Consider the following 22874-nt stretch of genomic DNA (forward strand, 5'->3'; position numbering starts at 1 on the left):
GTTGTAGTTGCTATGCAGAAAATACAAGAAATTCGATTCGCCAACTATTGGTTGGAATCCCTGTAAGATATCACTTTCATTTAAGATACTAGTTACATATTACGATCATAGGTAATTTGTGATCACAAAGTCAGAGAGGTATAAATCTAAATTTTAATAGTATGAGTTGCCAGGTCAACAAGCTGCTGTTAAATTTATTTAACAAACCCACATAAGGATGATGGAGGTAAAATATTTTGTCGACGTCATGCTACGTCAATGACGTGAACTGTTGTTGATAGACTGCAAGTTCAACCATCGCATAGTTAAAGGTATTCGGCTGTGGTTGGAAAAACTCGTCTGATTTCCGGAGATATTACCACAGTGACATGTGAGTGCTTCCTACGCACTGACGTTTGTTGCAATACCAGTACTTTTGCATGATGTAGTTGCAGATCAGCGTAAGTTGAGTGCAACATCCTGCAACAATTACACCGACAAACATATCTAACAATCAATCGATGTTTGGCGAAAAGGAAGTGAAATCGTAGAATCGTGGAGAATTTCGTTCCATATGCAAGGAAATTCGCCACAATACAAATATTTTGGTCTGCGAACTTTGACCCACGTAAGTAAACTGTTGTAGGCCACGTCAGAAATACATAGGTCACTGGTTCTGATGTATTTACATTCACAAATAATTGGTATAGCTTGAGAAACACCAGCGAATTGTATCATCTTAATTACGAATAGGTTAGTTTAGGCGACCGTTAGTGGTATACACAAAGGTTATACAACAGGAACTTGTGATTCGCACGCACGACATCGGAAGGTCCCGAAGACATTTTTTCAACAACACGTTATCGGCAGAAGTAATGAACAAGTTACATTTGTGCCATAGTTGTTAAACAGGCCAGCACTTGAATTGTGCTAACGTTATGACGTAAGCATCATTGGGAGGCGTATTTTGTCCTTACGTAAGAACGTGACGCTACAACATCGTCGGTTTGTGAGAGGATATGCTTCAATGCACATGACCTTTCCTGTGCTATCGCATTCGTTCATATGTAAAAGCGGCGTCGCAACCGCTGGGCATCAATGCTCAAAGTTCTTACGCTGATGGTGCTGAGACAAGACACGAGAAAACAAAGGACTAAAAATCTGTGATCACAATAACATGAAAAGTTGATGACTTTGTGTTTACAGAGTTCGGTCTTCACACGTTTGCCTACAGATTCATCATTACGTTTCAGGACAAATACCTGAGTTTGTTCTAGATTAGATGTTAATAACGTGTGACTGATGGTTAAGGCATGTGGTTTATGCGGTGCAAATGGCTTTCATGCACACAGCCAGGTATAAGCTCAACAAGGAACAAGGCATATGCGTATGTTCATCACATGAAGTGAGCTTGAATTTGGTCGACTGTCTTGCCTTGTGTGTCTGGCAAGTACAAGAATTGGAAGATCAGAAACAGGATAGTTGCTCCAAGCCATATTACCATCTCATAAGCACCAAGTCCCACCTTAAAGTAGGGTAATATTACATTAGAGCATAACTTCTGTATCTTTCAATTGGCAAAACCAACGCATATGCGTTGCAAAGAAAAACTCGCTGGCTAACGAATTTTTTAACTCATTTTATAACAAATAATTATTATTTGGCTCTTTTTGCCTTTTTCACCCGTTACTATTTATCGTCGTGTTCGCGTCTTACTGACTTGTCCCGGTGTAGGTATATTACATAACGACATAAACGTCGCATAAACTAATAATTATTTGCCAGAAGAGACTTGAGTTATTGAGTATTATGCCTGACAGCATCAGCAACAAATCGTTTAACGTATATTTACTTGTGAGGTGTTACCTGAAGATATGGAGCAACAAAACCTACAACCCAAGATAAGATCCATGTAACAGAAAAGCCGAGAGCAAACGCTGTTGGTCGAGTTGGTTCCGTTGTTATTTCGACCATTAGTACAACATTGGTGAGTTGCATAGCGGCAGCATAACTGGTTAAGGTTACAGTACAATTGAAATGTATGAAATTTGCACTGTAGCGTATGATTTTTACCTGACAAACAGAATACCAACAGATACAATGGCAATTATTGGCATAACGTTTGGGGCAAGGTGGTCGGTAGCCTGACTGATCGTGAAAGTAATGAGGGCAACAATTACCGTAAACGTAGCCATTTTGCTGAGTCGCAAACTTCCAAAACGTTCAATCAGGATTGGCTGAGAGAAGATGTGCAAATTCTGAGAGCTTACAACACAAGCATTACTATTATACATACCCCAGCAAATCCAAAGAGAACTGTTATTCCGTACACATACAAACTGGTGTTGGTCACTTGATCCAATGGAATGTTGGCATTCACAAAAATTTGATCAGTGTACAGAGAGAAGTGATCTATACCAGTCAACACATCGCCTGCTTGCAATCCCAAAATAGCTAAAAGCTGTTTTCTGTAGGAAGATAAACTTTTGTGGAAGATTGTAAATGTAAAACATCAAACATGCATAAGATTTAAGTGAGAAAACGCACCTGTATTGCTTTGTAGACAACATTTCTCTTAACCCAACAACTGTTGGACTTTTGTTTACTTCTGCCGCGATTTCATCCAGTTCCATTTTAAGTTGATCCTATAGGTAAGAAAAAAAATGCATGTAACGAATTTCTAAACCATATATCATATGGCCTCTACATTGTCAGCTGTCCTTAATTTTTTCAAAACATCCATCGCCTCAAGAGCTTTTCCATCACGCATTAGATAGTATGGAGTCTCGGGAAACCAAAAGCTTGGTATTAAATAAATGATTGAAGAAATACAAACCATGAAAACTCCAACGGTCCAAAGGTTTGTGGTGCCAAAAACCTTAAATGAAATAACAGTGGATTTTTAGCAACATCAACAAAATATTTTTAAATACTTTATGGTGTGTGAGAACCAATCCGAAAAATTGTCCAAACAAAAGGAAAATGGTTGTACAATTTTGCCAAATTGCCTGCCTTCTTCTGGTACTGGTTTCCACCACAATTTGAGGAACAAGAACTAAATGACAGTTATTTTTTGAAAAATTGCAGAATTTTTCATTATTAAATTATTTGTTATATACCAGCCCAGATTCCGGTCGAAAATCCCGTTACAAACCGTCCTATAATCATTCCTTCGTATGATCCAGCTAACCCTCCTGCAAGCGTCATAACAAGATACCCAATTATGTTGATGATATGGCTTAGTTGAAGCAAGTGTTTTCTTGACAATAAGGTCAACAAATGTTTTGAACTGATTCCTCCCAATAGTGCTCCAAATACCAATAAAGAGAATGTTAAGGAAAGTAGAAGCAACCAGGTTTCCTCCGGCAAATTTATACCGTGACGATTCTGCGATAATACGAAAAAACACTTATATTGCTAATTCATGTTATCCTATATAAAATAATGACAGTTCCATGGCATGACATCTAATGTGTCTGATCGTATGTTTAAACTGCAGAATACATTATTTTACACACACTTGATACGTTGCGTTGTAGAAGTCCTGAATAACTGGTATGATCGGCCCCAATACAGACAGGTTCATACCGAAGATAAAAAATGATGTTGATCCAGTCATGAACAGTACAAAAGCTCCGAACCAAGAATTATTCTGAAAAAAATGTCATAATGTTAAGTCGATTTGAGTAAGTGGAAAAGGAACGAATTTGAGCAAAAAGAGTTCCTGTAAATTTCCCATTATTACAAAAGCTTTATTACAGAACATCAGCGTGAAACTTCACATTGCTGTTTTACGTTGCAATTGCTAAACCATAAATTGCCACAGACTACTTCATAATATCTTTTATACCACGTAAATAAGATTTGCAACTTAACAAGTCTCTCTCACTCTGGTGTCTTCAGATGTTTCATCCGTTTGTGCGCAGTTACTTTCCATTTCGTCACCAAATCAAAACCTAACACGCTATATAGATAATACTCTCTTCAAAGCTTTAGAAGTTCCTGTGAAGCATTTCATATCTAGCTCTGCTGTCACAGCGGTTACGCTTACCTAACCAACCGCTGCAAGGTGTGAAATTGATACTTCATTGCCAGACATGCTGTGCATTCTTTCGCAGGTTCAAGGTTGGAATGCTTCACTGCGCATGTCCCATTTTCAGAAATCGAGCAATCGTATCGATCATTCAGTACAGGTACAATGGGGGAAGGTCAGTACTTCATTTCTGTGAATTCTGTGAGCCCTTTCCTCTATCACATAGACTGCACCTTCACGTTGTGGTTGGTTGTATTGTTACGTTCAAACGCGCCCAACCGTATTCAATAAAATGACGCCAAGTTACGTACTTTGGTGTAATTGCGTCACAGCGGCAAATGGGGGAACAACCACTATGTTACGGTGATCGGGACACTCTGGTAGCGGAATTCTGCAAATAACGAAAACAAAGAGAATTTACGCTCACATGCAAATTCGAAAACTTGACAACTCGTCTATTGGCGACGCAGGCGACACAACTCTTTTTGGCGACGCAGGTCGCAACAAATGGCCCACTTCTAGAGTTTGCCGGCGCTATATCTATAAACTGTATGAAGGAAACGAATTAGCAAAAACCACAGTAAACGCACCTTGCTCTACATCGTTACAAAGAAAATAAGAAAAGCCATGCAAAAGTAGTAATGATACACAAATATTCTTTAGTGGTCACTTATCTACCATACAAAGACCGGAAATCTACAAGGAGATGTAACATAACTTGAAAGTTATCAATCATTTGAAATTAATGAAGCACTTTCTGTAACGTGTTGCATGTAGCGCTCACTTTACCGCATTTTAAAGAAGCGGATTAATTGCATTTTTCGCCGCGTTTTCTCTTTTGCTGTTGTTGCGTAGACTCGTGGAGTCAGTCTTAACTTGACAACGCAATAAAGCTGTACAACGCTTAGTGATGACCCCGACGAGTCAGAAACGTATATTTCTTGACATAAATTTCAAATTAAGATGGATGGCAGTGATCAGAACGCTGTGGCGATTAACAAGCGGAAGCTCAATTTGCTTTGAAGAAAGTGACAGCTGACGAAACCAAGTACTTTTACGTTGTGTCAGCTCTCGATCAGAACACAGCAAGTCGTTTGATTGATTTTCTTGAACAACCGCCGCATGAAGACAAGTATGCAGCAATTACGGAGCGATTGCTGACTACTTTTACTTTAACACCACCACAAAGAGCTCAACAATTACTCCACATGCCAACTTTGGGTGACCGGCTGCCAACTGCCCTAATGGACGAAATGCTGGCGTTGCTTGAATTAAAAGAAATATTCCTGGAAAAGATGCCCGCTGCCGTACGCACGGGTTTGGCTCATTATGCTCGCAGTTTAGCGCAACAGGCGGATGCTCTGCTGTTGGCTAGTAGAAAAGACCAGGAATACGCGGTATTAAAGGTGCGACACTCGAGGTTCAGTCCTACTACACCACAACGAGTAAGAAACGCTCAAAAATTCTGCTTTTACCGCCGTCGTTTCGGTAAAAACGCACGTCAGTGTTGTCCTACATGTTCATTTCGGGGAAACGAGCAAGCCGACCGTCTTTAGCTGCTGCGACGGCCGGCAGAACGAGCAGCCTATTTGTTTTAATGGACCGCATGTCTGGGTGTAATTTTCTTGTCGACACGGGGGCAGAAATCAGCGTTTTTTCACCGACTCGCTTTGAGCGCCACACGAACAGGCCCGGCAAAACCCTTGTGGTTGCGAACGGCAGCAGTATTCGGACGTACGGCTCACGTCTGATCTTACTAAATTTTCCCGCTGGGAAGTTTAAATGGAATTTTGTTTTGGCGGATGTCTCCAGGCCATTGCTCGGCGCCGACTTTTTAAGAGCATATTCTTTATTAGTTGATCTTCAAAGACAGCGTTTGGTCAGCGCACAAACGTTTGATAGTGTTCCTATTTTGACCTTGTGCGTGGCTACCGCCTAGTTTCAGTTGCCAACGCGGATGTTGCCAAAACCGCAGTAATTACACCTTTCGGTCGTTTTGAATTTCTGCGCATGTCATTTGTTTAAAAAATGCGGTCCAAACATTTCGACGTTTGATGGACACAGTTTGCCAGTCTCTTGATTTTGTATTTGTGTACCTAGATGACATCTTAGCAGCAAGCAAAACACCTGCTGATCACTACAACCATTTAAAACTTTTTACACGGTTGGCAGATCATGGTCTGGTCATCCACGTAGCCAAATGTCAGTTTGGCGTCGACCAAATTGATTTTCTCGGTCACAGAGTCAATATGCATGGTGCGTGTCCTCACAAAGTAAAAGAAATCCAGCAGTTCCTCGTCCCACAACCATCAAGGGCCTTGAGGAATTCGCGGGTATGATAAATTTCTACCACAGGTTTATACCAAATGCAGCACGCATTATTTCCCCAAATCTATGAAGCGTTTTGGGCAAAGCGACACAACTCGTCTGGAGCAATCGCCCGACTTCAGCATTTGAAAAAGCGAAGGCAGCACTTGTTCGCGCTACGTTTTTACACCACCTTCTGCCTCAAGCGCCAACGGCTCTCACTACAGACACGTCACAAACATCAGTTGGAGCAGTACTGCAGCAATTCATTGATGGTGTCTGGCGACCGCTAGCTTATTTCAGTAAACGTCTTCGACCACCAGAAGTAAAGTATAGTGCATTGTCTCTAAAAACGTCCCACGACCCATTATACCCAAGTCTTGGAAGAGCAAAATTTTTGAAATTGTGCATGGTTTGTCGTACCCATCTATTCGAGCCACCCGCCAGCTAGTTGCTTCCAAATTCGTGTGGCATGGGATGAAACAACAGGTTGGATTATGGACAGGCAACTGCATACAATGTAAAAAATCGAAAATCCAACAACATGTACGTTCGCCGCTCGAAAACTACCCGCCTCCACGGGCTCGTTTTGCTCATGTTAATGTTGACATAGTCGGTCCACATCCGTCTTCACAGGGCAATACATATTTGTTTACAATGGTCGACCGCTTTACGAGATGGCCGGAACCACGCCAACGTGTGCCAGGGCATTTGTTTACCTCTGGGTGTCGCGTTTTGGTGTACCTTTGGACATCTCCTCCGACCGTGGTCCACAATTTACGCCTAATTATGGACATTTTTCAACAGGTTTCTTGGTGTCAAGCTTCATCGCACGACGGCTTATTATGCCCAGTCAAATGGTCTGGTCGAACGTTTCCATCGCCACTTGAAGAGTGCCCTTATGGCTCGGGTCACCGACAGCAATTGGATGGACGCGCTTCCCAGGGTTATGCTTGGAATCCGCACCGCTCCAAAAGAAGATCTCGGGACATCGTCTGCTGAGCTCGTTTACGGTTCACCGTTGGCTGTGCCTGGCGATTTTATTGGTTCAACACCCATCGAACCTTCCCCGCGTCAACTTTTGCCCGCTTTGAGGTCGGCTGTTGGAAGGTTCCTGCCGACACCAATGTCGCGTCACTCACATCCGCATGCAATTGTTCCGAAGTCATTAGACACTAGCGCTTATGTATTCTTGCGCACAGACAAACATCGCCCGCCTTTGGCACCTCCGTATGAAGGGTCATACCGGGTCATAGCAAGAACACACAAAACGTTTACACTGGACTTAGGTGGACGCCAACAGACAGTTTCTGTTAACCGTTTAGAGCCTGCCCACGTCGACCTGACACAACCGGTCCAAACAGTTCAACCACCGCGTCGAAGAAGGCCTTGCAAACAGAGTCGAGTTCCATCCAACCGGCAACCACCATTATATATCCTAAATTTCCATGGCGTTATTTTGCAGCCAAACACGTCATAAGTCTAACTTTATCAGCATATAGATGTATACCGCGGTCACCTTACTAAACTGGTATGTGTAATTTCTTGCCTGTACGTTGCAGCATTGAGCTAATGTGTTCGGAATAGCTCGCATGGGTAACTTGAGTTTTGCGTTCTTCTGAATGGCTGATAGTCATGTGGCGTTTCCAATACTTGAACAGGGAAGCTGTCGTCTAATTATCATGGTCACAATACAATGATTTTGGCCTGCGAACTTTGACCCCTGGAATTAGTCAGGTGGTGTTATAACTAACGTATTTTAACAAGCATTTTACATGAACATACGAGCAACATAACATCCTGGAGATACGAGGACCCATCTTTACGAGGCCGTTTGTGGTAAACACAAAGGTTATACAACAGAAACTTGTGATTCGCACAACACCGGAAGGTACTGTAGACAGTTTGTCAACAAGACATATCTTTGGTGGAAGTTATGAACAAGTTGCATTTGTGCCATAGCTGGTAAACAAACTTACACGCGAATACTACTAACGTTGTGACGTAAACATCATCGGGAAGCGTGGCTATATTTTATCCTTTCGTAAAAACTTAACACTTCGTCGATTGATGTGAGGATATGCTTTACTGCCCATGACCTTTCCTGTGCTATCGCAATCGTTCGTTATGTCCAAGTGGCGTCGCAACCGCTAGACACGAATGCTCAGTTTAAATCACAATGCAAGTCTTATTTTTTATATCGTGTTGGTCATTTCTGGTCTTTATTTTTGCACAGTAGCCTCAGTTCCTTAAATGCGATTCAAAATAAATAGCGGAAACCACGCCAGTAACAGTTCTCACGCTGATGGTGCAGAAACAAGTGACAAAAAGTACGGAAATATGTGATTACAATAGTGTAAAAAGTAGCTGACTTGGTGTTTAAATATTTACAAAAAAATTCATACATTTTCCTACAGTTTGAACATTACGTTATTGGACAATTCCGGAGTTTATACCAGTTTGGTTGTTGTGACTAAAGGTTGAGGCATGTGCTTTATGAGGTGTAAATGACTTTCATGAACACATCTAAGTACATGCTCTACAAGGAGCAAAGATATAAACGAGTGTTCATGTCATGAAGTATGCTTGAATTTGGTCGACAGTCATGCCTTGTGTATCCGGCAGGTACAAGAATTGGAAGAATAGAAAAAGGATAGTCGCTCCAAGCCATATTACCATCTGATAAGCACCAAGTCCCACCTTAAAGTTTAAGCATTTTACTTCTGTTTCTTTCAAATGAATAACAATCGCATATTGCTAATTATAGCGTGGAAAAACACTCACAAACGTATATTTACTTGTGTTATTCGTATTACCTGAAGATATGGAGCAACAAAGCCTACAACCCAAGATAAGATCCATGTAACAGAAAAGCCGAGAGCAAACGCTGTTGGTCGAGTTGGTTCCGTTGTTATTTCGACCATTAGTACTACATTGGTGAGTTGCATGGCGGCAGCATAACTGGTTAAGGTTACAGTACAATTGAAAAGTATGAAATTTGCACTGTAGCGTATGATTTTTACCTGACAAACAGAATACCAACAGATACAATGGCAATTATTGGCATAACGTTTGGGGCAAGGTGGTCGGTAGCCTGACTGATCGTGAAAGTAATGAGGGTAACAATTACCGTAAACGTAGCCATTTTGCTGAGTCGCAAACTTCCAAAACGTTCAATCAGGATTGGCTGAGAGAAGATGTGCAAATTCTGAGAGCTTACAACACAAGCATTACTATTATACATACCCCAGCAAATCCGAAGAGAACTGTTATTCCGTACACATACAAACTGGTGTTGGTCACTTGATCCAATGGAATGTTGGCATTCACAAAAATTTGATCAGTGTACAGAGAGAAGTGATCTATACCAGTCAACACATCGCCTGCTTGCAATCCCAAAATAGCTAAAAGCTGTTTTCTGTAGGAAGATAAACTTTTGTGGAAGATTGTAAATGTAAAACATCAAACACGCTTAAGATTAAGTGAGAAAACGCACCTGTATTGCTTTGTAGATAACATTTCTCTTAACTCAACAACTGTTGGACTTTTGTTTACTTCTGCCGCGATTTCATCCAGTTCCATTTTAAGTTGATTCTATAGGTAAGAGAAAAAATGCATGTTACGAATTTCTCAACCATATATCATATGGCCTCTACATTGTCAGCTGTCCTTAATTTTTTCAAAACATCCATCGCCTCAAGAGCTTTTCCATCACGCATTAGATAGTATGGAGTCTCGGGAAACCAAAAGCTTGGTATTAAATAAATGATTGAAGAAATACAAACCATGAAAACTCCAACGGTCCAAAGGTTTGTGGTGCCAAAAACCTTCAATGAAATAACAGTGGATTTTTAGCAACATCAACAAAATATTTTTAAATACTTTATGGTGTGTGAGAACCAATCCGAAAAATTGTCCAAACAAAAGGAAAATGGTTGTACAATTTTGCCAAACTGCCTGCCTTCTTCTGGTACTGGTTTCCACCACAATTTGAGGAACAAGAACTAAAGGGACAGTTATTTGAAAAATTGCAGAATTTTTCATCATTAAATTATTTGTTATATACCAGCCCAGATTCCGGTCGAAAATCCCGTTACAAACCGTCCTATAATCATTCCTTCGTATGATCCAGCTAACCCTCCTGCAAGCGTCATAACAAGATACCCAATTATGTTGATGATATGGCTTAGTTGAAGCAAGTGTTTTCTTGACAATAAGGTCAACAAATGTTTCGAACTGATTCCTCCCAATAGTGCTCCAAATACCAATAAAGAGAATGTTAAGGAAAGTAGAAGCAACCAGGTTTCCTCCGGCAAATTTATACCGTGACGATTCTGCGATAATACGAAAAAACACTTATATTGCTAATTCATGTTATCCTATATAAAATAATGACAGTTCCATGGCATGACATCTAATGTGTCTGATCGTATGTTTAAACTGCAGAATACATTATTTTACACACACTTGGTACGTTGCGTTGTAGAAGTCCTGAATAACTGGTATGATCGGCCCCAATACAGACAGGTTCATACCGAAGATAAAAAATGATGTTGATCCAGTCATGAACAGTACAAAAGCTCCGAACCAAGAATTATTCTGAAAAAAATGTCATAATGTTAAGTCGATGTGAGTAAGTGGAAAAGGAACGAATTTGAGCAAAAAGAGTTCCTGTAAATTTCCCATTATTACAAAAGCTTTATTACAGAACATCAGCGTGAAACTTCACATTGCTGTTTTACGTTGCAATTGCTAAACCATAAATTGCCACAGACTACTTCATAATATCTTTTATACCACGTAAATAAGATTTGCAACTTAACAAGTCTCTCTCACTCTGGTGTCTTCAGATGTTTCATCCGTTTGTGCGCAGTTACTTTCCATTTCGTCACCAAATCAAAACCTAACACGCTATATAGATAATACTCTCTTCAAAGCTTTAGAAGTTCCTGTGAAGCATTTCATATCTAGCTCTGCTGTCATAGCGGTTACGCTTACCTGACCAACCGCTGCAAGGTGTGAAATTGATACTTTATTGCCAGACATGCTCTGCATTCTTTCGCGGGTTCAAAGTTGGAATGCTTCACTGCGCATCCCATTTTCAATCCCATTTTCAGAAATCGAGCAATCGTATATCGATCATTCAGTACAGATACAATGGGGGAAGGTCAATACTTTATTTCTGTGAATTCTGTGAGCCCTGTCCTCTATCACATAGACTGCACCTTCACGTTGTGGTTGGTTGTATTGTTACGTTCAAACGCGCCCAACCGTATTCAATAAAATGACGCCAAGTTACGTACTTTGGTGTAATTGCGTCACAGCGGCAAATGGGGGAACAACCACTATGTTACGGTGATCGGGACACTCTGGTAGCGGAATTCTGCAAATAACGAAAACAAAGAGAATTTACGCTCACATGCAAATTCGAAAACTTGACAACTCGTCTATTGGCGACGCAGGCGACACAACTCTTTGGCGACGCAGGTCGCAACAAATGGCCCACTTCTAGAGTTTGCCGGCGCTATATCTATAAACTGTATGAAGGAAACGAATCACCAAAAAACACAGTAAACGCACCTTGCTCTACATCGTTACAAAGAAAATAATCAAAGCCATGCAAAAGTAATAATGTTACACAAATATTCTTTAGTGGTCACTTATCTACCAGACAAAGACCCGAAATCAACAAAGAGATGTAACATGACTTAAAAGTTATCAATTATTTGAAATTAATGAAGCACTTTCTGAAACGTGTTGCATGTAGCGCTCACTTTACCGCATTTTAACGGAGCGGATTAATTGCTTTTTCGCCGCGTTTTCTCTTTTGCTGCTGTTTGCGACTGGTGGGGTCAGTCTTAACTTGACAACGCAATAAAACTGTACAACGCTCAGTGGTAACCCCGACGATTCAGAAACGTATATTTCTTGACATAAATTTTAAATTAAGATGGATGGCAGTGATCAGAACGTTGTGGCGATTAACAAGCGGAAGCTCAATTTGCTTTGAAGAAAGTGACAGCTGACGAAACCAAGTACTTTTACGTTGTGCCAGCTCTCGATCAGAACACAGCAAGTCGTTTGATTGATTTACTTGAACAACCGCCGCATGAAGACAAGTATGCAGCAATTAAGGAGCGATTGCTGACTACTTTTACTTTAACACCACCACAAAGAGCTCAACAAACAGCCATGTCAGATGAAAGTGACGTAATCATTAGCAAAATTAACCAGAACTAGCTGAAAGTCAACGAATTATCAAACTAAAAAATAAAAGCCTTGAAGATGTATCAACGTGCTAAATAGCAGCATAATAGTTAAGTATGAATCAGTTAAAATACACACGTATTGAAAATGTGTGGGTTGGGGAAGGCCAAAAACCCATAGCATACATAAACTTTATGTTCTTACAAAATAAGTTGATTAGTGGATTGTTGACTGTTGTCGTTTGACCCAAATTATGGTTCGTGTTTCTTTGATTAAATGCAGATGTAACTTAATGTTTTGTCACTTCTAAAAGCTTAAGATTTACAAAGCGGAAATATACGTACTTTACTACATCTCTTGTTAAAGTGTTGATTTGTTTCGCAACTCATTTGCCACAAAAACAGAAACTTGAGAAAACTGTTTCTTGGAAATACCGCCATCCTAGACAGAAAATACCGCGTGCGGGTGCCGATCACCAACGCATAAATGCATGGGGCAAACCAGACAAATCCAGCAGTGTTTTTTTAGCTTTTCAGGGTGCGATATGATTCGCGGCAGCAAAAAAAAGACTGCCATTGGAGTTAGACAAAATCATGCGCTGATGTTTGAAATGTCCTGCCCTCGTATTATCCATGTCCTGTCGCTTTTTTTTCGATTAACAACAACAGTTCTTTATGTAAAACTTTTAGAAAAATTCTTGGTTTGGAGCTTTTGTACTCTTTGTCACTGCATCAACATCACCTTTTATCTTTGGTGTTAACCTTTCCATTTTGGGGCCAATCGTACCTGTTATTCAAGACTTATACAACACGACGTACCACGTACGTATGAAATTTTCTATTTAGTGGTTTGAACATGAGATTAGTCTATATACTGTAGTATTTCATGTGACATATGTACGTGGCATGTCATACTATAGAATCAAATAGCCACTAACTATCATAACATAGGTCATCAAAATTGTGTAAATTTAATTTTCTTTATCACAGCATCGTCACGGTAAACACATACCGGAGGAAACCTGGTTACTTCTATATTCATTGACATTTTCATTCCTGGTGTTTGGAGCATTAATCGGAGGACTCAGTTTTAAGCATATGTTGAGTTTCTTATCAAGAAAACACTTGATTCAGCTAAGCCATGTTATCAACATTATTGGTTATCTTGTTATGGCGCTTGTAGGAGGGTTGGCTGGATCATACGAAGCAATGATTATAGGAAGGTTTGTCACTGGTTTTTTCACAGGAATTATCTATGGTAAGAAGATGTTTCAATCATGGATAAAATATTTTCCAATCACATTTTTTGTCTTTGCTCTATTTTTAGTTCTTGTTCCTTTAATGTTGGTGGAGACAAGCACCAGAAGCAAACAGGCAATTTGGCAAAATTGGACAAGCATTTTCTTGTTGTTAGGACAATTTTCCGGATTAGTTCTCACACACCATAAAGTATTTGCAACATTTTTGATGAAGCTTATGATAAAAAATATGCATTTTTCATTATTAAAGGTTTTTGGCACCACACAACTTTGGCCAATTGGAGTTGGCATGGTTTGTATTCCTTCAATCCTGTATTTGATACCCAGTTTCTGGTTTCCCGAAACTCCATACTATCTTGTTCGTGAAAAAAAAAACCTTGAGGCGATGGACGTATTAAAAAAATTAAGAACAGATGACAACGTAAGCATTGTTAAAATTCTTGAAACGGCTATAATTTCATAACTACATAATTTAAATGTATTTTCTCACTACTTGAATCAGCTTAAAAAAGAACTGGATGAAATCGCGATAGAAGTCAATAAAAGTTTAGAGGTTGTTGGTGTGAGAGAAATGCTGTCCACAAAGCAATACAGGTGCGTCTTACCGAATAATACTTGCCGAATGTTTGTGTTTTCTGTTCAGCTTGTACATGAATCCACACATTTTGCAGAAAACAATTACTTGCCATATTGGGATTGGGAGCCGGCTTTGTGTTGACTGGTATAGATCACTTTACCTTATACACTGATCAAATATTTGTGAATGCAAACATTCCATTAGATCAAGTGACCAACACTAGTTTGTATGTTTACGGAATATCAGTTCTTTTTGGATTTGCTGGGGTACGTATAATAGTAGCAAATGCTGAAATACTTGTGTTTCAAACACTCTTCTTCTGACAGCCAATACTGATTGAGCGTTTTGGAAGTTTGCGACTCAGCAAAATGGCTACATTTATGGTAATTGTTGCCCTTATTACTTTCACGATCAGTCAGGCTACCGACCATCTTGCCCCAAACGTTATGCCAATAATTGCCATTGTATCTGTTGGTATTCTGTTTGTCAGGTAAAAAACATAAGCGATAAAAACATTCTTAAGTTTTTAAACCACAACATTTTTATAATTGCGTTTTGAAATAGTTTTGCTGCCGCCATGCAACTGAGCAACATTGTACTGATGGTCGAACTGACAACTGAGCCAACTCGGCCAACTGCTTTTGCTCTTGGTTCTTCTTGTATGTGGACGTTGTCTTGGGCAGTTGGATTTGTCGCCCCATATTTACAGGTGTGTATCAAACTATAAGTAAACTTATGGTAGCCCAACAGATTAGCTGCATTTAGTATGAGAAAATTTTAACGCTGAAACTAGTAAATTGCATGTTGATATCTTGACTTACAATATTATTTGAAGCATTTTGCATTTTGCAAGAGAATGTTTGCAGATACAGATATTTTTAAACTTTTGTCGCAGGTAGGACTTGGAGCTTATGAGATGGTAATATGGCTTGGAGCAACTATCCTGTTTCTGATCTTTCAATTCTTGTACTTGCCAGACACACAAGGAAAGACTGTCGACCAAATACAAGCTCACTTTATGTGATAAAAACTTTGATTTGTAAATAAAGTGGTTAAAATGTTATTAGTGCTATAAGGATATTGTTTCGCACTGCATGACATCATACTCACATGGATTGAGAATAAGCAATATTTATTGGGAGTTGGCGAACGTTGTCTGCATTGTGTCACGAATTGTAATTTCGGAATTGCAGTTCAAATTTGGAGCTTTCATCCTGAATTTCGTGTCGTGTTGTGCATACCAATTATACCTTCATTTTTAAGTATTACAGTTCTTAAATGTGCATGTGTTTTAAGCAGCAGATAATTTTCCAAATCCATTTGCTTGAGAGAGTTAAGTCAACCTTTTTTGTTTTTTTTTTAGTTACTGATGACTTTAATGTTCTGAGAGTTTCGACATAAACATGTATAGTAAAAAGTGGTGCACAATTTACGCATCATGCGTAATTTGAATAATTTATTTTGTGTAGAGTTTGCTTTCATTTAGCGTGACAAACCTTTATTGATTTTTTCGTGTGTGTTTGTTTAGCTTTTGTGTAATCTGCCTTCGTCAATGAGAGGCAGAGTAGAAAGAGAGAAGACCGAGAAAAAGATATGAGAAAAATTTGTGTCACTTTATTTCCTGAAGACAGTTCTTTTTTTGTTAATTACATTACGATTTCATAATGTAAAATGGAATATCGTAGTTTTTTTGTGTTTATCGAGGTAACTTGGTTTGAGGCACTGTAAATATAATTGGTGGTGGTGCATTACAATTGTGAGGCAGTAGTTTTGGAAACAGAGTTTTATGAGTTTAGTTTGGTAGGGAAGAAAATTTTGGAATTATTTCTAGTTTGCTAAAGTAAGCGAACTACGAACTCACGAAAACGAGTGTTAAACGCGCAACGTAGATTTGCGCCCTAGTGAGTTTGGTATTTAACTAATAAAAGGCTCTTTTTCGGACATGAATCTTTGTCACGCGTTAACTATTTTCTCACAATTGTAACGCACAACCACTAACATGCCACGAAGTATTGAAACCAGTTCCAAATTAAACTGCAATTCCAAAACTACAATTCGTGACCCAATCCAGACATCTTAAGCCAAACTCCCAATATAGGTAATTATTGTCTATTCTCAATCCATGGGTGTATGATGTCAGTCAGGACGCAACAAATATGTATTGTATGTAGTAAAAATATTTATTTGTGAGACATTTTTTAAGTTAAAAAACACGATGGGCAGCAGAAGAGAAGAAACGCGGTAGATGGTGATAGTTGACAAGTTGCCAGTGTGAAGATATCATATTCCTTTACAACATCAGTCTCGGACATAGCCGAACAAAATAGGTGGGAAGTGCTTTTCAGCATAGAGGTAATGATTCATTTTAAATAGTAGGTTGACTTTCTAATTGGTAATAAAACTATATTTCGCAAGTTTATAAGCAATAAAAAAAGTTAATATCTGTGGTTTAACTTTCCATGTATAAACTGTATGAAGGAAACGAATCACCAAAAACCACAGTAAACGAGACCTCACTTTACATCGTTACAAAGCAAATTATCCAGCCCATGCAAAAAAAAAGTCTTAATATTATAATGTTACACAAATAATCGTGGTGCTCGCGCATCTACTAGGCAAAGACCCGAAGTGGAGATGGACATGTAACATATTTGAAAGTTAGTGTACTTTTTTACCATCATTCAATTAAGGAAGCACTTTCTAAAACATGGTGCAAGGCCTAAATTTCTATGGCTTTATTTTGCAGCCAATCGCATCATACAAGTCTAAGTTTATCTGCATGTAAATGTATACTGCGGCTCAACAGTCACCTTAATAAACTGGTCAGTTAACACAAGTCTGAAATGGTAATGAGACATCACACTTACACTTCTCTTCACGCTTTTTTGTTTGTTGTGTTGGGTATTTCTAATTTATCTTTTTTGCATATGCACACGTTTATCCAATTTCCTTTCGGTATGTATCTATTTTTGCACTGCACAGTCGTTTTAGATGCTGAATACGTAACATAACGCATTAGTGGTTACGCCGCACGATGATTGGTCAATAGGCTTGTGGCAGCAGGCGACAAAAAAGTAGAAAGGTTAACCGTTATTCTTGTTGTGGGCGTCGTGCTGCATGCATTGATTTCAGGGTGTATTGAATGCAAGGCGTTATACCTATGTAGGGACTTTTGTATATTTTTGCTTTTCGTATTCGTTGTGCGTTTGTTAAGGTAAGATTCCCATTTATTGAAACCATTCTGAGGTATTTTGGCATTAGTGGTGAGTATTATTACAGGGTCTGGAGCCTTTTCCGAATTAGGTAAGGAGCGTTGGGGTAACGATGTTATATGAGGCTCTAGGTTTGTGTTTGGTGGTAAGGGGATGCCACTCTAATCCACACTAGGCTCAAGTCCAGCGCTTCCGAAACAATTATGAACTGTAACCTCACAAATATGAAATGAGAAAACAATTTCAACTCTTGCGTGCTTCAAATTCAACTCCATTAGGTATAAGGCTACACATATTTCAGGAAACGGTTATGATACGCAGTCAGAAAAAGAACTCCAAACTGTTATGTAGGGGTTTCAAATGAATAACAATACTTTCTACGGTTCATCTTATATGTGAAAAGTTGAAGTTTTGTATTTTGTTCATTACAAATGATTAAACTTAAATTGCATTCATTGAGGGCCTGTAACTCATTTGTATCATTTTCTATGAGATACGATAGTAAAAGGTAGTTATTTGAGACGTATCAATTGAATTTAAAGTGCATATGACACGGCCATGACAACTTTGCGTAAAACTAAAGGTATATCTACAACAAACATATATCCAAAGTTTTACGGTTCTACGTCAACTAAAAAATGTAGAAAACTGCACGAAAAGTAACGGCGACCAAAAATCGTAAACCTTTTGCGCTGAGGAGAAAAGGACATCACATAAGGCGCTTGCGTCGAAAAAATGCATTGTTTAGATAGGAGAAGGCGCCTTTTTTTGTAGATACCGAATAGTTTCAAACATAGGAGAATCCACAGATTACGTTACCTTAAAGGTCAGGACAGGGTTTTGCATCACACAAAAATTTGGCATTGTGACGTCACGAATCGAAGGCTTATTTGTCCCTAATTAACGGAAGACCATAGGGTATAGCAGAAACGACATAACTGTGAGTGGACAAAACGACAATGCTAAACTAATGGTTTGTCTCTGTCGTGTTTTCAAAAGTTCATGTATCACGTTAGCGATCATAAATGCTGTAACAACAAGAACACCCTGTCCCAGTAACTGTTTTATTATTGCACAACTAAATTAGACATAATAGGTCGAACAGCGGCCATCTGTCTTCAGCTTAAATTAACATCAAAATCCGTTTATTGCACTTGTTCACTTTTTGTCCCCTGTTTAATGCAATATTATGCTTAAATCAGTTTTACAATGTTTTCAATTCCTACACACAAGGCTTGCTGCCAGCACTCGCGCTCGACCGAAGCACCTTCTATGACGTCACGCAACAATATCTCGCTTTCGCACGATTTCGTTCGCAGCGGCAAAAGTGCGACTTTGATCAGCTGTATCTCAGAAACCAGTCGTCGTATCAAGCTACTTTTCGCCAGAAATGTTCTAAAGTTATGAACATTTCTTAGTTTGATTATTAACATGTTTGATTTTTACGTGTCATATGCACTTTAACCTATAATTTCTCGCCCGTGCATTGCATTGAGATAATGTATTCGGAATAATTCGCACGACTAACTTGAGTTTTGCGTTCTTCTGAATGGCTGATAGTTATGTCTAATCCAATTCTTGTACAGGGAAAGCTGCTCGCATTTTAGATTTGTCAGTGAATATGAACGACAACGGTCAGCAAAGAATCATCAGATAATTTAAGCTGCTTTCAATACTTTAAACCTAAGTTTTAAACAACAATAATTTTTTGCTTTATTCGAGCGCTTCTCTTACTAACGTTGTATGTGTCCAAAAACGTTGATGCCATGCCTGTGATAACACAGCACAATAAATGCCATGAGAAACAGGACACTTGCTATGCACTTCTAACCCAGTACCTCAAGGACATCAGCATATATAGTAATAGGCGGAACTTCTTTAGTGATTGCTGTTTAATTGTATGCCAGTTGCATCTAATTATTACCACGTCAAGATTCGAACACCTATCATTAGCTTTAAATGTTATTTTTCCTGGTTGTCACTTGCCTATAAAATAGTTTGTACAACACAGGGAAACACTCAATATACACAGCGAGGAAACATTTAAAACAAATTGTTTATTGTTTCTCACATAAAGTGAGCTTGTATTTGGTCCACAGTCTTTCCTTGTGTGTCTGGCAAGTACACGAATTGGAAGATCAGAAACAGGATAGTTGCTCCAAGCCATAATACCATCTCATAAGCACCAAGTCCCACCTTTAAATATCACACAAATATTATTTGAATCTCCACAGAATTTTTGAATAATGATGCGAACAAACAAATGTAATTTTCAAATCTTGTTTATAAACATAATACTAATCACCACAGCTCTGACGCTATATGCAAAATATTAGACAAACGTGAATTTGCTTCTGCAATTCGCACCTGTAGATATGGGGCGCAAAATCCAATTGCCCAAGACAAGATCCACGTTAAAGAGCTAAGAGAAAAAGCTATTGGTCGAGTTGATTCAGTTGTCAGTTCAACAGTCAGAACGACGTTAGTAAGTGAAATGCCAGTTGTGTAACTGGTAAAAAACACGATTGTAAAGTGTCGTATAGTAACATGATTTTGTACACGATATATACCTGACAAACAGAAGACAAACTGATACGATAGCAATAATCGGCATCGCGTTTGGAGCAAGATGGTTGGTAGCTTGGCTGATGGTGAATAAAAGAAGGGCCAAAATTACAATGAAAGTAGCCAGTTTGCTGAGTGCCAAGCTACCAAGCCGCTCAATCAGGATGGGCTGAAATAAAATTTCAGAAACATGCAATTTCCAAGAGATTGTAACAGCATTACAGTAGTTTTAATACGAACCCCAGCAAATCCAAAAAGAACTGTTATTCCGTACACATATAAACTGGTGTTGGTCACTTGATCCAATGGAATGTTTGCATTCACAAAAATTTGATCAGTGTACAAAGAAAAGTGATCTATACCAGTCAACACATCGCCGATTTCCAATCCCAAAATAGCTAAAAGCTGTTTTCTGTAACAACGTTTTACTTGATCGGCAATAACAAATATGAACAAATAGACTCTGCATGAAAACGCACCTGTATTGCTTTGTTGATAACATTTCTCTCAAACCAACAACTGTTAAACTTTCGTTTACTTCTGCTGTGATTTCATTTTGTTCAATTTTAAGCTGATCCTGAAACGCATAAAAATACAATCATGTATCATCATAATAAACTACAGCAAATATTTCCAAAGACGCTTACATTGTCAACTGTTCTTATTTTTTTCAAAACATCCATCGACTCAAGGTTTTTTTCCTCACGAACAAGATAGTATGGAGTCTCGGGGAACCAGAAACTGGGTATCAAATACAGGATTGAAGGAATACAAACCATGACAACTCCAATTGGCCAAAGTTTTGTGGTGCCAAAAACCTCAAAACAAAAAATTAACACATTTATTATTTTGAGCATCAACAAAAATGTTGCAAATACTTTATGGTGTGTGAGAACCAATCCAAAAAATTGTCCAAATAACAGGAAAATTGTTGTAGAATTTTGCCAAACGGCCTGTTTTTTTCTAGTGCTAGTTTCCACCAACATTAAAGGAATGAGAACTGAAAACGGACAAAAGTGATAAATTGTGTTCGCTTTGTAAACGTTAATATTATCTATGTTCGAAATTTCCTTACCGTCCCAAACTCCGGTCGAAAATCCAGTGACAAACCTTCCTATAATCATTGCTTCGTATGATCCAGCTAACCCTCCTCCAAGCGTCATAACAAGAGACCCAATTATGTTGATAACATGGCTTAGCTGGAGTAAGTGCTTTCTTGACAACAAGCTTAACATGTACTTGGAACTAATTCCTCCCAATAGTGCTCCAAACACCAATAAAGAGAATGTTAAGGAAAATAGAAGCAACCAGGTTTCCTCGGACATGGGTTCATCGTTACGGTTCTGCGATTATACGAAATTATGAACACTCATCATTTTTTTCTTACGTTCGCACCTTCTGTTTCATACCATCACATAGTAGTATATGAAAAACAGTATGCCAAAACCACAGAATAAGTTTTATACGCACTTGGTACGTTATGTTGTATAATTCCTGAATAACAGGAATGATTGGTCCCAGAATAGACAGGTTCATACCGTAAATAAAAAAAGATGTTGATCCAGTAAGAAAGAGTACAAAAGCTCCAAACCATAAATTGTTCTGAAAGCACAAAACATGGAGCATTTATGTTGGACAGGTGAAAACTATGAACAAAATCTGTCCATTGTTCTCTCCCGAACGATCATGACTTTGTAGCTTATTTGTATTGACAATTATTCGTTAGTAAGCACGCCTACCGCCGCTGATCTAATCATTATAACATTATACGCTAACGTGTTGAACATGTCATTTCCTCACCGATTCTCCTGTCTGTCCATTGGTATCCTCACAGTTACTTTCCATTTCGTCATCAAATCCAAATTTAAACCACAGATATTAACATGTTGTAAAATATTATTACCAATTAGAAAGTCAACCTATTACCTCTATGCTGAAAAGCACTTCCCACCTATTTTGTTCGGCTATGACCGAGACTGATGTTGCAAAGGAATATGATATTTTCACACTGGCAACTTGTCCTTAACCCGCGTTTCTTGCCAGCTGCCTATCGAAGCGATACATTCCAAGGTAACTCTGTAGTTGCAGAGGGAGTTCGCAGAGTGCAAGGTCATGCGTGGCATATTTGTTGTACACTGTCAATAAGTAGACAACCATTTCTGTGCAACTTCTTCTACAAATCTTCGGCCTTGAGCCTGTTAAAATACAGGTTGTGCGTTGTTTTTAAATCAAAATAAATCACACAAAGTGGCAAATAAGTGTCAAATTATTATTTATGATTTGATTTAAAAATTGGTCAAACTTTCCTTACACTTTTTCAACCTTCAGGTTTCGCTGGATCAACCGAAATAATATTCGCACCCGTGGTATCGAGGAATTCAATTATTGGTTTCCTTTTTATAGTAGCTGGTATGCAGACAACTGTTTTTGGGGATGCACTGACGAACAAAATAATCACCGTTGGGAATATGTCGCTAATTTACGGAGTTAAATAAACCAATGAACGTGAGGAAATTCAACTTGCTCGAATTTTCTCTTTCTAGAAAACCGCTGGCAATACTGCGCATGAAGTCGAATCTACGCTGTAGTTTGTAAAATGTATCTCACTTCTTCCCCACGTATATCGCTAGGTAAAAATGTTCACGCGGTTCACTGACACTGCGTTGAAAAGTTACCTGTTTCACATGGGTGAAAATTACACTATTGTAGCATTAGCAGCACTTCTTGCAAGCAATG

General features: G+C 38.9%; 5 protein-coding genes across 6 annotated transcripts; 1 reads left to right on the forward strand and 4 right to left on the reverse strand.

Annotated features, from left to right (window-relative positions):
- Positions 1-687: 687 nt before the first annotated feature.
- LOC145908076 (solute carrier family 2, facilitated glucose transporter member 5-like) lies at positions 688-4010 on the reverse strand. 2 transcript variants are annotated; one of them, XM_082995253.1, is made up of 10 exons: positions 3869-4010; positions 3500-3631; positions 3099-3366; positions 2913-3034; positions 2687-2857; positions 2527-2624; positions 2276-2447; positions 2053-2216; positions 1846-1990; positions 688-1422 (listed from the first exon to the last, which is right to left on the reverse strand). In XM_082995253.1, the coding sequence occupies exons 1-10, from the start codon at positions 3914-3916 to the stop codon at positions 1300-1302; spliced, it is 1443 nt and encodes a 480-aa protein (XP_082851379.1). In that variant the 5' UTR covers positions 3917-4010; the 3' UTR covers positions 688-1299. The 2 variants fall into 2 exon arrangements, with proteins under 2 accessions (XP_082851379.1, XP_082851378.1); XM_082995252.1 differs by having other exon boundaries at positions 688-1504.
- Positions 4011-8887: 4877 nt separating this feature from the next.
- LOC145909523 (solute carrier family 2, facilitated glucose transporter member 5-like) lies at positions 8888-10397 on the reverse strand. Its single transcript, XM_082996912.1, has 8 exons — positions 10386-10397; positions 10261-10323; positions 9976-10146; positions 9816-9913; positions 9566-9737; positions 9343-9506; positions 9136-9280; positions 8888-9019 (listed from the first exon to the last, which is right to left on the reverse strand). Exons 3-8 carry the CDS (start codon positions 10105-10107, stop codon positions 8888-8890), a joined length of 843 nt encoding a protein of 280 aa, XP_082853038.1. The 5' UTR covers positions 10108-10146; positions 10261-10323; positions 10386-10397.
- LOC145909034 (solute carrier family 2, facilitated glucose transporter member 9-like) lies at positions 10281-11297 on the reverse strand. Its single transcript, XM_082996355.1, has 3 exons — positions 11156-11297; positions 10787-10918; positions 10281-10653 (listed from the first exon to the last, which is right to left on the reverse strand). The coding sequence occupies exons 1-3, from the start codon at positions 11201-11203 to the stop codon at positions 10378-10380; spliced, it is 456 nt and encodes a 151-aa protein (XP_082852481.1). The 5' UTR covers positions 11204-11297; the 3' UTR covers positions 10281-10377.
- A 972-nt stretch (positions 11298-12269) lies between these two features.
- LOC145909524 (solute carrier family 2, facilitated glucose transporter member 5-like) lies at positions 12270-15385 on the forward strand. The gene is made up of 10 exons (XM_082996914.1): positions 12270-12290; positions 12332-12529; positions 13516-13783; positions 13853-13899; positions 14035-14205; positions 14287-14378; positions 14456-14627; positions 14688-14851; positions 14926-15070; positions 15257-15385. Exons 1-10 carry the CDS (start codon positions 12270-12272, stop codon positions 15383-15385), a joined length of 1407 nt encoding a protein of 468 aa, XP_082853040.1.
- Positions 15386-19640: 4255 nt separating this feature from the next.
- On the reverse strand, positions 19641-21983 carry LOC145909525 (solute carrier family 2, facilitated glucose transporter member 5-like). Its single transcript, XM_082996915.1, has 10 exons — positions 21939-21983; positions 21609-21740; positions 21214-21481; positions 21017-21138; positions 20786-20956; positions 20618-20715; positions 20361-20550; positions 20144-20307; positions 19941-20082; positions 19641-19769 (listed from the first exon to the last, which is right to left on the reverse strand). Exons 1-10 carry the CDS (start codon positions 21981-21983, stop codon positions 19641-19643), a joined length of 1461 nt encoding a protein of 486 aa, XP_082853041.1.
- Between the last annotated feature and the right edge of the window lie 891 nt (positions 21984-22874).

The sequence above is a fragment of the Ascidia mentula genome, chromosome 7, assembly GCF_947561715.1.
Source record: "Ascidia mentula chromosome 7, kaAscMent1.1, whole genome shotgun sequence".
Taxonomy (NCBI): domain Eukaryota; kingdom Metazoa; phylum Chordata; class Ascidiacea; order Phlebobranchia; family Ascidiidae; genus Ascidia; species Ascidia mentula.

Excerpts from the sequence above, each read along its gene's own strand:
- LOC145908076 (XM_082995252.1), bottom strand. The coding sequence starts at position 3,916 with ATGGAAAGTAACTGCGCACAAACGGATGAAACATCTGAAGACACCAGA. Across the intron at positions 3,035-3,098 it reads TTCGACCGGAATCTGGGCTG|TTCTTGTTCCTCAAATTGTG; the intron begins GTATATAACAAA and ends ACTGTCATTTAG. Across the intron at positions 2,858-2,912 it reads TGGTTCTCACACACCATAAA|GTTTTTGGCACCACAAACCT; the intron begins GTATTTAAAAAT and ends ATTTCATTTAAG.
- LOC145909523 (XM_082996912.1), bottom strand. The coding sequence starts at position 10,107 with ATGGTTTGTATTTCTTCAATCATTTATTTAATACCAAGCTTTTGGTTT. Across the intron at positions 9,507-9,565 it reads TTCTCTTCGGATTTGCTGGG|CCAATCCTGATTGAACGTTT; the intron begins GTATGTATAATA and ends ATCTTCTCTCAG. Across the intron at positions 9,281-9,342 it reads GTTGGTATTCTGTTTGTCAG|TTATGCTGCCGCCATGCAAC; the intron begins GTAAAAATCATA and ends AACCTTAACCAG.
- LOC145909034 (XM_082996355.1), bottom strand. The coding sequence starts at position 11,203 with ATGGAAAGTAACTGCGCACAAACGGATGAAACATCTGAAGACACCAGA. Across the intron at positions 10,919-11,155 it reads AAACATCTGAAGACACCAGA|AATAATTCTTGGTTCGGAGC; the intron begins GTGAGAGAGACT and ends CATTTTTTTCAG. Across the intron at positions 10,654-10,786 it reads TCTACAACGCAACGTACCAA|AATCGTCACGGTATAAATTT; the intron begins GTGTGTGTAAAA and ends GTATTATCGCAG.
- LOC145909524 (XM_082996914.1), top strand. The coding sequence starts at position 12,270 with ATGGATGGCAGTGATCAGAAC. Across the intron at positions 14,628-14,687 it reads TTCTTTTTGGATTTGCTGGG|CCAATACTGATTGAGCGTTT; the intron begins GTACGTATAATA and ends TTCTTCTGACAG. Across the intron at positions 14,852-14,925 it reads GTTGGTATTCTGTTTGTCAG|TTTTGCTGCCGCCATGCAAC; the intron begins GTAAAAAACATA and ends GTTTTGAAATAG.
- LOC145909525 (XM_082996915.1), bottom strand. The coding sequence starts at position 21,983 with ATGGAAAGTAACTGTGAGGATACCAATGGACAGACAGGAGAATCG. Across the intron at positions 20,308-20,360 it reads GGGTTCGTATTAAAACTACT|CCCATCCTGATTGAGCGGCT; the intron begins GTAATGCTGTTA and ends ATTTTATTTCAG. Across the intron at positions 19,770-19,940 it reads TTTGCGCCCCATATCTACAG|GTGGGACTTGGTGCTTATGA; the intron begins GTGCGAATTGCA and ends TGATATTTAAAG.